Source organism: Podarcis bocagei (assembly GCF_964188305.1).
Source record: "Podarcis bocagei genome assembly, chromosome: 5".
Taxonomy (NCBI): Eukaryota; Metazoa; Chordata; class Lepidosauria; order Squamata; family Lacertidae; genus Podarcis; species Podarcis bocagei.
This window is the reverse complement of record NC_138129.1, coordinates 68049325-68061844: the sequence shown is the minus strand read 5'-3', so window position 1 is coordinate 68061844 and position 12520 is coordinate 68049325. Positions and strand designations below refer to the sequence as shown.

General features: G+C 45.2%; 1 protein-coding gene across 2 annotated transcripts in view; it reads left to right on the top strand.

Moving 5' to 3' along the window:
- The window catches only part of SLC44A5 (solute carrier family 44 member 5), a 174309-nt gene that overhangs the window by 148890 nt on the left and 12899 nt on the right, over nucleotides 1-12520 (top strand). For both annotated transcript variants that reach the window (XM_081193759.1, XM_081193760.1), the window contains exons 14-19: nucleotides 92-179; nucleotides 1462-1724; nucleotides 2450-2544; nucleotides 3658-3761; nucleotides 4925-4998; nucleotides 5894-5964. In XM_081193759.1, the coding sequence (XP_081049885.1) occupies nucleotides 92-179; nucleotides 1462-1724; nucleotides 2450-2544; nucleotides 3658-3761; nucleotides 4925-4998; nucleotides 5894-5964 (695 nt within the window). The remainder of the gene's footprint in view (nucleotides 1-91; nucleotides 180-1461; nucleotides 1725-2449; nucleotides 2545-3657; nucleotides 3762-4924; nucleotides 4999-5893; nucleotides 5965-12520) is intronic.

The following is a 12520-nucleotide window of genomic DNA, read 5'->3' as shown; positions in this document are numbered from 1 at the left end:
GCTTTCCCTGTAAATGCCAAGTATCTCTTGTGCTATGTTTCTCTGTTCAGAGTCTGTGATTCTGTTTCCTACTTAACCCAATTAAATCAAGCTTTCTAGCTACATCCGGAGAACCTGTGTACAAAGTCATGGCTAATCAAAGCCTGTGCAAGTATGCAAATCTGACCTGCTACCCAGAGGTAAGCAGCATTTTATTTTATTTTATTTTTGCAAAATGCTATGTGAATTCTAGCTCTTCTTGAATGTCCTGTACATATGAAGTCAGTTTGAAAAACAATGCAGATTCTCCACTCCCTATACTTTCTAATAATAGAACTGCACACATGAACATCATCACCATCATTATTACTTGTGTATCTTTGTTTCTCAATTTGATCCTTTTACATGGTTTTGAATGTATTGTATTTTCTGCATTGCGACTTGCAGTTATTTTTATTGCTCATGGATTAGTAATTCTTTATTGTAATTGGTAAGAGTGAATTTCTATATAATTATTTGCTGAGGTTTTGCGAGTTAATTTTATTGTGTTTTCTTAAAAGATGATTGAATATTACTTTATTTGATGGAAGTCGTTCCATTTTAAAACTATGTTTTATTATGACTTTATGTATTGGACCAGGTCATTTGTAAGCTGTGTGTTCTTTGTTGTATATTTTGTTGCTGTATAATAATACAGAAAGGTGGTATACAAATTAAAAGAGAGATGAAATGAAATGAAACCTATATGTCCCACTTATTATTAGTTCAGGAGTCATCAGTATCTTCTGTAGTGCCTGCGGAAGGTCTCGTTAATTATCCCCTCAAAATCTCAGAATAAATTGAAGACTGTTTACTCCTCCTGCTCAGTTCATGTTTGCATGGGCTTGGTCTCTCCATAGAACATGCCCACATTACATTGACTGTCAGGACTGGACAACGACTGTCTCTTTTCTATTTGAACTCAATAGTAGTGCAAAAAGCTTCCCCTCAGTGAGTTAGTGTGGTGGTGGCGGCTGCTGTGGGTGCCTTTCTCCTATCAGAGGGGGAGAGGGTACATCCACAACATTTTGTGGTTCTCTGTCTCTCTCTTTGCTCCTTTACTTGAGGCAACCATTTTGTTTTGTGTCACTCCCACAGTGTTATGCCACACCCCAGTGTCAGCCATTTGTGACTGGCGCCCACAGCACTTTCTCAAGATCCCAAATGGGACCAAAAATGTTGGCAGCCCCTAATGTAGTTACTTTATTGGCCCTTAGTTCCATTAGGAACCTTCTGTATTACCTGTGTCTAGCTACTGCCATGGGCAAGATACTGGGTAACATGGACCATTGTTGCCAGTCTTTAGGACTATTCTCATGAAATCGTTTGCCAGATGAGTTAACTACTGGTTCAGATTTATTAATGTGTTGATGATTTAGAATTGTACTGAAACATTTTTATATCCCCTTATTTGTGACCTTTCCCCCCTCCCCTTGTCCATAGACATTCAACACAACCAATGTAACCAAGCTGTGTCCAGGAGCCCAGTGTACTTTTGCTTTCTATGGTGGAGAAAGCCTGTACCACAGATACATCTTAATCTTTCAAATCAGCAACGTGTTTGTGTTCCTCTGGCTGGTGAACTTTGCAATTGCATTGGGTCAGTGTACTCTTGCTGGTGCCTTTGCCTCTTACTACTGGGCCTTTAGAAAACCTGCTGATATTCCAGCATGCCCACTCTTTTCTTCATTTGGACGAGCAATACGGTAAGCTAAAGAATCACTTGTCCGCATTCGTATCTGTTTCTGCTTTTAGAAACTTGCCCTATACCTTACAGTGAAAAGTGGCTTTTAGAATCAAAACAATTACAGAATTTAAAACACTGCTATACTTGCACGTCCAGTTGGTATACCAGAAGCAGTGCATGTGGTGGAATAAGACCACTTAGCTGCCCTCCCAACATCACATCTTCTCTGTGGGGCAGGTTGGAGCCATGCGGTTACACTAGCAGAATTGCCAGATTGGTATGCGGGGGAGGGGGGGCTGACAGTGCAACCACCTGGGCACGCCCTACCTCCATCCAGGTAAGCAGCAGCAACGTCAGTGTAGGAAGGGCAGCTCTGTGACTCAGTCCCATCATAAGCCCTGCTTCCCACATAAAGCCTCCTCTCAGTCATTAAGCCTTTTCCATTTGCTGCTTTACATAAGATATTTAGAATCTTTGAATTGTGCCCTCCCCTTAGCCACGGAGATAGGAGCAAGCTAGAAATCAAAAGCAAAAGAAAGGAATACTTTTTGTATACATGATTTATTAATATAAGAGAATTATTCAATTGCAGTATAGGAAGTTGCATTTTGCAATCCGTGGATATATTCATAGTTTGGAGGGGGGGGAGTTGTGCCAGCTGCCTCACCTGTGTTGTTTATCATAACAGCACTGTGTCCAAAAACAGATCTCTTCCTGATTCGTACCATATATTTTTCCTACTAGATATCACACTGGTTCCCTAGCATTTGGCTCGTTAATTCTTGCAATAGTCCAACTCATTAGAGTAATCCTGGAATACCTGGATCACAAACTCAAAGGTGAGTTTCATGACATTGCACATTCTCTATTCCCATTGAGGGTATGGTATTTATTTGCTATGAAAAGCTGATAATCATTTCTCGGGCTCATAGGCTAGTATGGTTCAGAAATGTGGCCCACAAGCCCCTGTTTCTCTTTTAATGATGGGAAATACTGTGTGCATGCACTATGAATGCACCAGTGCAGTATCTGATGAGGTTTTCTTTTTTATAATAATCATTCATGGAGTGTTCAGGGTGTCTGCTGCTTCTCCTTTGGCACAGCAAGAAATGAAATAATGGCCTGGTTCTCATATCACATTAATCTGAATTTTCAGTGTGCTTGTGCACATTGTTGAAAAGTTCTTGGCTCTCCTCCTGCTGCTGTGTGTGAGGCTCCCATAGTCTGGCACATCATGGTCCAGGGTTTTTTATTCTCTCCCCCCGCCCAACCTCCCCCCCCAATCAGTAAGCCCAAGAGCAAAACTTGGTCACCACTCACTGGGCAGAAACAAATGACAAACTCTAGTTAGGACATCACAACAAGCTGTACTTTGGTAAGGCAACAGGTGGAGAAGTGACAAAGAAGCAGAATCAAAAACCTTTCAGAAGTGTGCACCAACACACTGCATTCACAGTAAACCATGGTTTGCTTTTACAAAAAAGCAGGGATGGTGTGGAATGGTACCCTAGTACCATTATCAGTTCTGAACTATATGTCAACAACAACAGCTTAAATGTGCTGTGTGGCAAATCCAAAGGTTCAGTTTTGTGCTGGCTTGCAGATGATAAACTGCTAAACTACAGCATGGTAGATTCCACATAGTGCTTTTTAGGAGGTGGTACTCATCAGTAAGAAGTACCTTATCCTCTGGCCTTTTTGCTGCCCATGACAGCCATTGTGTGCACACAACACTTTTATCAAGATACCAGTACTGCCCCCCCTCTTTTTTTAACCAAAACCCCTCACAAAACACTGTACATACTTGTTGCAAATCAGTGAGAAAGCAATCAGCCAGCAAACCCACACAGATGTGCTGGTGCAAACCAAGTCAAATCAAGTATGGGCAATGTTTTCCATCTTCTTAGGTTTTCTTCTTTCTTAAGAAATGTTTCCTTTCCCCCCTCCTGCAGGCTCACAGAATGTCTTTGCTAAGTTCCTCCTTTGCTGCCTCAAATGCTGTTTCTGGTGCCTGGAAAAATTCCTCAAATTTATCAACAGAAATGCCTACATCATGGTATGTATTTTCTCTCTCTTCTTTGCCAGTATGCTGCTGTGTCATGTCTGAAGACTAGTTAGTGGTGTGGCAAACACAACCCCCTAGTGAGCCTTATTTTAAACTATAATATTTAGTGATATCCTCTTATTTAAAACAAAGTAAACAAAACCGTAGAAAGAAATAATGAAAACAATGGTCATGTTTGCACATAACACAACTCCTTAAACTGAGCTCTTCCTTTAATCAAGGGTTTAACATTATGTCTAAACCAGTGTTCATGGTTTGTTTCACCCCAAACAAACCATGATCTATAGCCAAGGCTTGTAGTTGCCTTACCAATCATAGTCTCTTTGGAGGAAACAAACAATGAATGCTGATTTGCATGTGCAACTAAGGCAGGCAATTCAGCCCTATGTAGAGTGCATTGCTGTAGTTTGTTTGGATTTGTGATTAAGGTTCTGAATGACAGGTGTGAGTACCAAGCTGTTTTGGGTCTCATTGTAAAGCTCCATTGGTGGTTTATTTCTTCCTGACAATTGGAAGACTCACTTTTTTTTCAGACTTGTGTTTAAAGTCATTCTTAATATTTTTGTCTTAAGCAGATTTGTGTGGCCAGGTCCATTGTCATATTCTGTACTGCCAATTATCTGCCTGTATTTTTGGCTCCTTTACAATAATGCAAATTGTCCATTTGTGGCTTAGCTTTAGAGAAAATATTTTAGTATCTCTTAGCAGGGGACTTTTGGGGATCTAGTAGAAATAAAACTTTAAAAGCAAACAGAGCAGGGTGAGGTGCAAGTGGATATTTTTGTTCACAGACAGGAAATAACATGGTGCTGGACCTCTTTCTTTCTTTGTACAGTGGTACCTCAGGTTAAGTACTTAATTCGTTCTGGAGGTCAAGTACTTAATTCGTTCTTAACCTGAAGCACCACTTTAGCTAATGGGGCCTCCTGCTGCTGCCGCCGCACCGCCAGAGCCCGCTTTCTGTTCTCATCCTGAAGCAAAGTTCTTAACCTGAAGCACTATTTCTAGGTTAGCGGAGTCTGTAACCTGAAGCGTATGTAACCTGAGGTACCACTGTATCTTGCCATTCTCATAGTTCTGCCCCCCCCCAGCGCAAACCCTTTTCATAATGGGGCTTTCCCACAAACAAGTTAACAGCTGTTAATATTTTGCAGATTGCGATATATGGTAAAAACTTCTGCACATCAGCCAGGGAAGCTTTCTTCCTGCTCATGAGAAACGTGGTGAGGTAAGGGACCGTGCATTCCATAACCTGTGGACTCGTCATTTAAAACATTATAAATGTGTTATTAAAATGAGACACTAGAGGGTGCTGCAGAGCAGTGAGCCTCCCACAGTGGGAAATTCCTGTTAAGCTTTATAGAATGTTTTAATATGAATGGTTTAGAACATCAGTGTAGATCCAGCCTGTGTGACACCTGCCACTCCATGGCACTTCAAAAACATACTCTACTAATCTATTAAATATTCAAACCATTGCCAGCATGAAGGCCTAGGCTGCAGAAGCAACAGAATCATCTGATGTATTGCATCATACCACTGCAGAAGGGGGAGGAGGAGAAACACCCTTTTGAATGCTTCCCTACATTAAAAACAGCAACAACAGCAAACAATGAAAAAAGCTAACGTTAAGAACGGTTTTAGTTTTGCATGATTCTTTCTGTACTAGATCTCAACTTGCAATGAGTTTTTTTTAAAAAAAAATAATGTTGGGATTTTTACATAAGGGGAGCATTTAAAAATGTCACCCCTCCCCCAACACTTACTTTCTGAACTGGTATGGTACATTCCGTTACTTCATTCTGTTGCTTAGTTAAATAATTAGTTCAGCAGCTTTTAAGATACTAATCAGAAAGTGAAAGAGCATCTACCTTTTCCCCAGTATCTCAGAATATAAATCTTTTCTGCCCTTAGATTAATTAGCATGTTTGAACTCTTATCTTTAAAACTAGACTCTTCAGCACAGTGAACTATTACATTACATGGTTGCTTTAGAATTAAACTTTTCAAATTAGTTTTCACACCAAAGCTTCTCAACGATTTTAATGTTGGCTGAAAGTAGCCCTGTTTTAACTTTTGGAGATAAACCTTTTGCAATCCTGTTCATTATCTCTGTTGCATAGAGTTGCAGTGCTGGATAAAGTGACAGACTTTTTACTATTCCTGGGAAAAATTCTTGTTGCTGGAGGAGTGGGTAAGTCAACAGACTCTTTCAGATTATATTTTCAGCTTGGTTGAGTTAAAGGAATAGCTTGATAAGGAGCTTTGACCAAGGCTGGATCTAGACACATCAAATAAGTGTTTTAGTTTACAGCGTTGTAAATTTAAACAGGGAAAACAGGTAGAGAAAAATGAGGCTCTACGTCGCCATCTGGTGGCAATATGTTATATCGCACATACAACACATATAAATCACTTTTTCTTTACCAGTCTAGCTGAGTACTGAGACCTCTCTGATTTGGGCACTACTAATTCAAATGTTGTAGCCTTTTTAAAACCTGAGCTTCGTTCATGTCAATCTTTGTGGGGAAATCTCATTATCTCAGTGTCTCGGGATGTTCATTAATCAGATAAACAAGGGGCTATTTAGATTATTTTACTGGCATGAATCTAAACTGACAGCAAGCAAAAGAATTTGGGCCACAATTAGATGGGAATAAGGGAAGAAATGCATGCAACAAGAAAAACAATGGTTCCCCAAACCAATATTTATCACATATCATTATGTTTGGGGACATTTCCAGCAGAGGACTAGTGACGATGCTTAATCCACTCCACGGCTGACTGTTTAGCCCTTTTTCAACTTCTAAACTCAACTGGAACAAAACTGTTTGGGGTGTGTGTGGATATGACTATATGACCAGTGCTGAGACACCCTCTTCTTTGTGCTCGCTGATTCTTCCCTTTAAAAAAGTCTTCTGGTTTTTGGAATACAGGATTGCTGAGTAACAGTTGAATTTGCGTGTAAAGAAACCCCCGCACACTTTGATTTATTATGGGCCATTTTAAATGAGCCCATGCCACCGGCATGAGTGGGGTAAACATACCAAGAAGCCTTGCTTTCCTGTTACAATTGAATCAAGGATGAACAAGTCAACAAAAACTCATGGCTTAAAGTTGGCTAGTGATTGTTGGCTAGAGAAAGGCTGGCTTATCATAACATGCAAATGCAGACAGCATGTAGTTCCGCCTTAACCTAGGTTTTTTAGTACTGAGGGAATCCACTATATTCACAGGGTTAGGCCAAAATAGGCTTCCTTCTTTCTCCTTAAATTTTGTAACACGTGCAGGAAATGCAGCACTTTGTAAGCAGTATCATTTCACTGCTTCTCTGAAGACTTTTACTAGCTGCACTTCAAATTGTGGGAGATCATTTATCTCCACAAAGAGCGTATATAAAAAACAAAAGGCAGAAGTTGTGGTTCTGTAAATAAATGGAACTGGCATGGAAAAGGAGCTACTCAACTGTGTAGCTCAACAGTTGTCATGTTTAGTTGTGCAGAGAACAGTCAGCCTCTCAAGCCATTTGACCTCCGCACCTCGATGGTTTAATTCCTGAGGACTATGAATTGAAGTCTCATACTGCAGAGACCTATAACTTTTTGTTCATATTGGTTGTCCAGGGGAGATATGAACTATTAGATTCCTAAAGTCAAACATGGTGCAAGTCTTGTCGTGGATTCTGAAAGCCATAACATATGTAGGTACTATCCATTCAAGAAATATGGTTAAATTGTGTCAGGGAACTGCCATCGGAGGAACAGGTGGTGGAGGGGCTCAGGGAGGAAGAAAGAGACTCAACAGCTGAAGCAGGAACCAGCAGGGGGAGGAGTGGATCTCTGAGGGAATGCGAGCAGGAGGGAGGGCTCAGAGACGCTTCCAGCGAGAACAGTGGGGAGGTATCTGAGGCTCCCATAGGGAGACCCACGCCTCGCCGGAAACTGTCACGCCGTGAGTCCAGGAGACGCGTTTCCGTTAAGGAGCTTCTTTGCTGGAAGCGCTTCCGCAGACAGCCACTGTCAGACTCTACGAGTGACTAGAGCAGACATGTTTGAGGAGCTCTGTCACACACAGAGGTTTGTGGAGCCGCACAAACTCTGAGGGAGCACGATTTTACGCACAAGCAGCTAATCATCCCATTACAGCAGTCTGACAGTCTCTGTACGCTGCCTGTGCAGGAGAAAGCATCATGAGCGACCCAGCCGGAACCGGAGGAGCAGGGGTTGGGGCTGGTCCAAGCTTGGAAGAAAGATACCGAGCGTTGGAAGTCCAACTTGCGCTGCAGACGGCGAGGCTTGAGGAGAGAAGGGCTCAGGATGCAGACAAGAAGGGGAGAGCCACTCAGTTCCCCAGAAAGGTACCAGGATTGGTGCAGAAGTTTGGGGGGGACCCCAAGGATTACCATGCCTTTAGGACAGAGATGCAATATGCCATTAATGTGCAGTTTGATGAGTTCCCTGATGAGGAATCGCGAGTTGCTTTCGTAATTGGGCATCTTGAGAAGGGGGCGCGGGACTGGGTTCGACCCCTAATGGCAACGCACAATGACGTCCTAAAGGACACGATGAAGTTCTTTCGTGCAATGGATATCATGTTTTCCAGCGATATTGAGGAAGGGGTGGTGCGCAGACAGCTAATGGCTTGCAAGCAGGGAAGCCGATCTGTCCGTGAGTACTGGACTGAGTTTACCATGCTGGTTCACAGATTGGGTTGGGATTTATCGGCGGCACCCATTCAGATGCTATTTGAAGAAGGTCTTTCTTCGGCTGTGAAAGACGAACTGTCCCGGAGCCCCAGGGCGGTGTCTATGGATCAGCTGACCAAATCTGCGCTGACCATAGGAGCGCGTCAGGAGGCAAGAGCCTTGGAGAGGCGGGAAGGGAGAGGGGAACGTTGGAAGGAGTTCCGCATTCCAGACATTCCTGAGCCAGCTTTCCCGCCGGCAGAGCCGATGGAAATCGGAACAGCGCGCGCGCACGCATTTTCAAAACCCAGTGAGGGGGCTAAGAAGGAGGGAAAGGGCGCCCGGAAATGCTATCTCTGCCAACAGCCAGGCCACTTTGCCAGAGTCTGCCCCCAGAGGAAGGAATGGCAAGGGATGGTGGGAGCTGTTGAGGGAGGAGAGCAGGGAGAAACAGAGCAGGTAAAAGCCAACGCCTGGTTGCCACAGTCGGGGCACTGCAGCCAGGCCAAAGAGCAGTGAAAGTGCCCGTGCCAGAAGCTCCTCAACCTGCTCTAGTGATTGAAGTGTCGCTAGAGCTGCAAAATGGACACCCCCTAAAAATAAAGGCGCTGTTGGACTCAGGCAGCTCCTGCAATTTTATGAGCAAGGAGTTTGCTGCTGAACACCAGATACAGACGATCCCTTTAAGCAACCCCCTGCAGGTGACCACGATCGATGGCAGGGAGTTGTTGGGAGGAGGAGTCAGCTTGCAGACCGTCCCAATGATAATGAGGGTGGCAAGGCACACAGAACTGATAGCGTTTAATGTGGCCACCTTGGGAGGCGCTCCCATTATTTTGGGAATGAGCTGGCTAGCGCTACATGATCCGCTGGTGGGCTGGCATCAAAGAGTGGTTTCCTTTGGTTCAGCACATTGCTTAGAACACTGCAAAGGGGAAAAGGGTTCAGCAGGGGCCCAAGCCACCCTAGCAGGGACTGAAGTAATGGAGAAGGTGAAGGTACCACCACAGTATGCAGATCTCAGCGACGTGTTCAGCGAGAAGGAAGCTGACCAACTACCCCCGCATAGGCCCTTTGATTGCCAGATCAATTTACTCCCTGGAGCACAGCTTCCTGTAGGCAAGTTGTATGCCATGTCAGACAGAGAAATGCAGGAGTTGCGAGAGTTCATTGACAAGAACCTGAAGAGAGGCTTCATCAGAGAGTCCAAAGCAGCGGGGGGTAGCCCAGTGTTTTTTGTGGATAAAAAGCACACGGACAAGCCGAGACTTGTATGTGATTTCAGGCGGTTAAATGCAGTGACAGAACCAGTGGCTTTCCCTATGCCCAGGATTGATGATATTTTGACCAGGGTGCGGAAGGGAAAGATTTTTACAAAGCTGGATCTAAGGGGGGCGTACAACCTGATACGTATAAGGAAAGGGGATGAATGGAAAACCACCATGTTTACCCCTTTGGGGGGCATTTGAATATCTCGTTATGCCTTTTGGATTACAAGCAGGCTCAGCGTGCTTTCAATCTTTTATGAACCACGTACTGGGTCCTTTGCTCTACAAGAATTGCGTGGCCTTCCTAGATGATGTGTTGGTGTATTCGGAGAATGAGGAGCAACATGTGAGAGACGTCAGAGAAGTGTTGAGCAGGCTGCAAGCCAACAGGCTGTGGGTGAAACTGGAGAAGTGTCAGTTTCATACCAAGGAGGTGGAATTCCTGGGGTACCGCCTGTCAGACAAGGGATTGGCCATGGATCCCGGCAAGGTTCAGGCAGTGCTGGAATGGAAAACACCCAAAACCAAGAAGGATGTGCAGAGGTTCCTAGGGTTTGGAAATTTTTATCGTAAGTTCATCCGAAACTTCGCCCACCTGACGGCGCCCATTACGGACTGTCTCAGCAGTAAAAAGAAGTTTGTTTGGACGGCGGAGGCGGAGCGAGCGTTTGAGGAACTGAAAAGGGCCTTCGCCTCTGAAGAACAACTTCTGCATGTGGATTTACAAAAGAAGCTGAGGGTCGAAACAGACGCATCTGACAGAGCCATAGGGGCGGTGCTTCTTCTGCAGCCGGGGAAGGAGGAGTCAGAGTGGCGACCGTGTGCCTTCTTTTCGCGAAAGCTGAACAAATCCGAGAGGAACTACACGGTGTACGACCGGGAACTTCTTGCTATTCATGAGGCTTTCCGGAAATGGAGGCACCTGCTAATTGGTGCACAACATAAGGTGCAAGTGTGCACGGACCATAAGAATCTAGAGTATTGGAGAACTGCGCGAGTGCTCAACCAACGGCAGTTGAGATGGGCCCAGGAGTTATCCAAATTTAACTTTGAGATTTGTTACGTGCCAGGCCCAGAGAACGTTAGGGCGGACGCTCTCTCACGCAAACCTGAATATTTGGAGGGGGAGGGAGCACCCGAAGAGACCCATGTCATTCCAGAGGACCGCTGGGTGTGTGGGGCGGCATGGGTGGGGCAAAGGGAATTGGTAGAGGGAACGGTGCATGATGAATACGCCCAGGACAAACTCAGGGGTCTCAGGAGGGAGGGAGACAAACCCGGGGGTTTTGAGGAGAGAAACGGGGCATTGTACTACAAGGGAGCGTTATATATACCTGAAGGGGAATTGAGGGAGAAGGTACTCAAGCAACTGCATGATAGCCCCACAGCAGGGCATTTTGGGCAACACAAAACCATGTGGCTGGTTACCAGGGAATTTTGGTGGCCCAAGGTCAGGGAAGATGTGCGGGAGTATGTGAGAGGGTGTGACCAATGCCAACGAGCCAAGGGGGAGAGGCGGGCACCGGCAGGTTTATTAGAACCACTACCCACACCTGAAAGACCATGGGAAGCAGTGGCAATAGATTTCATGACTGATCTGCCAAGGTCTAGAGGGAAAACAGCCATCATGGTTGTGGTAGACCTGTTAACTAAAATGGCCCACTTTATAGCCTGCTCACATGCGGTCACAGCAGAAGAAACAGCTAAATTGTTTGTAGAAAATGTGTTTAGGTTGCATGGCGCCCCCTTGAGGGTGGTTTCAGACCGAGGGAAACAATTTACTTCCAGGTTCTGGAGGAAGCTCATGAGCTTACTGCATGTAGAGGTTAATTTCTCAACGGCCCGTCATCCAGAAACCAACGGGCAGGCGGAAAGAGCTAATGGTGTTCTCCAGCAATATTTGAGGTGTTATGTGAATGACAGAGAGAATGATTGGGTGGAGAAGCTGGCGTTGGCAGAATTTGCCTACAACAATGCAGAGAACGTGTCCACGGGGATGAGCCCCTTTTTGGCTAATCACGGGTGCCATCCCAGAGCCTTCCCAGGGGGGGGGGGAAGGGGAGAACTGGAGCGTTCCAGCTGCAGAACAGTTCGTTGAAGAAATGGAAGCGATCCATCGCCAGCTCCAACTCAACTTAAACAGGGCTAAGGAGGAATATAAGAGGCAGGCAGACAAAAACAGAAGGGAAGGTGAAAGCATTAGGGTGGGGGACCAGGTGTGGCTGTCAACCCAAGGGTTGCCATTCAAAGGGGGTTGTAAGAAGTTAAGACCCAAAAGGCTGGGCCCATTTGAAGTCACGCAGCAGGTCAACCCAGTGGCTTTCAGACTCCGGTTACCGAACCACATGAAGCTGCACCCAGTTTTCCACAGGTCGTTGCTGTCACCGTATAAAGGGGACAGAGAAGGGAGGGTCACTAGGGGGCCAGCAATGGAGGAGAAGGAACACAGCTACCATGTAGCGGAGATCCTCGATTCCAGGTGGAAGGGAGATCAAGTAGAGTATTTGGTAATGTGGGAAGGGGAACCGGAGTCGGAAAACACCTGGGTTAGGGCAGAGGATGTCAATGACGAAGTTTTAATAGAAACTTTTCATCAGAGGTTCCCACGTAAACCTCAGCCTGTAGCGAGGTTCCGGAGGAAATACTTTGCCACCACCGACGAAGAAGAGGAGTTGGAGGGGTTCACAGATTCCGAGGAGGAGGAGGATTCAGCGAGCCAGGACGGCGATCGATGGAGGGAATTGTTCGAGACGTCTGAAGATGAAGAAGATTCTTTTCGGGGTTTTAACCCTTCACCT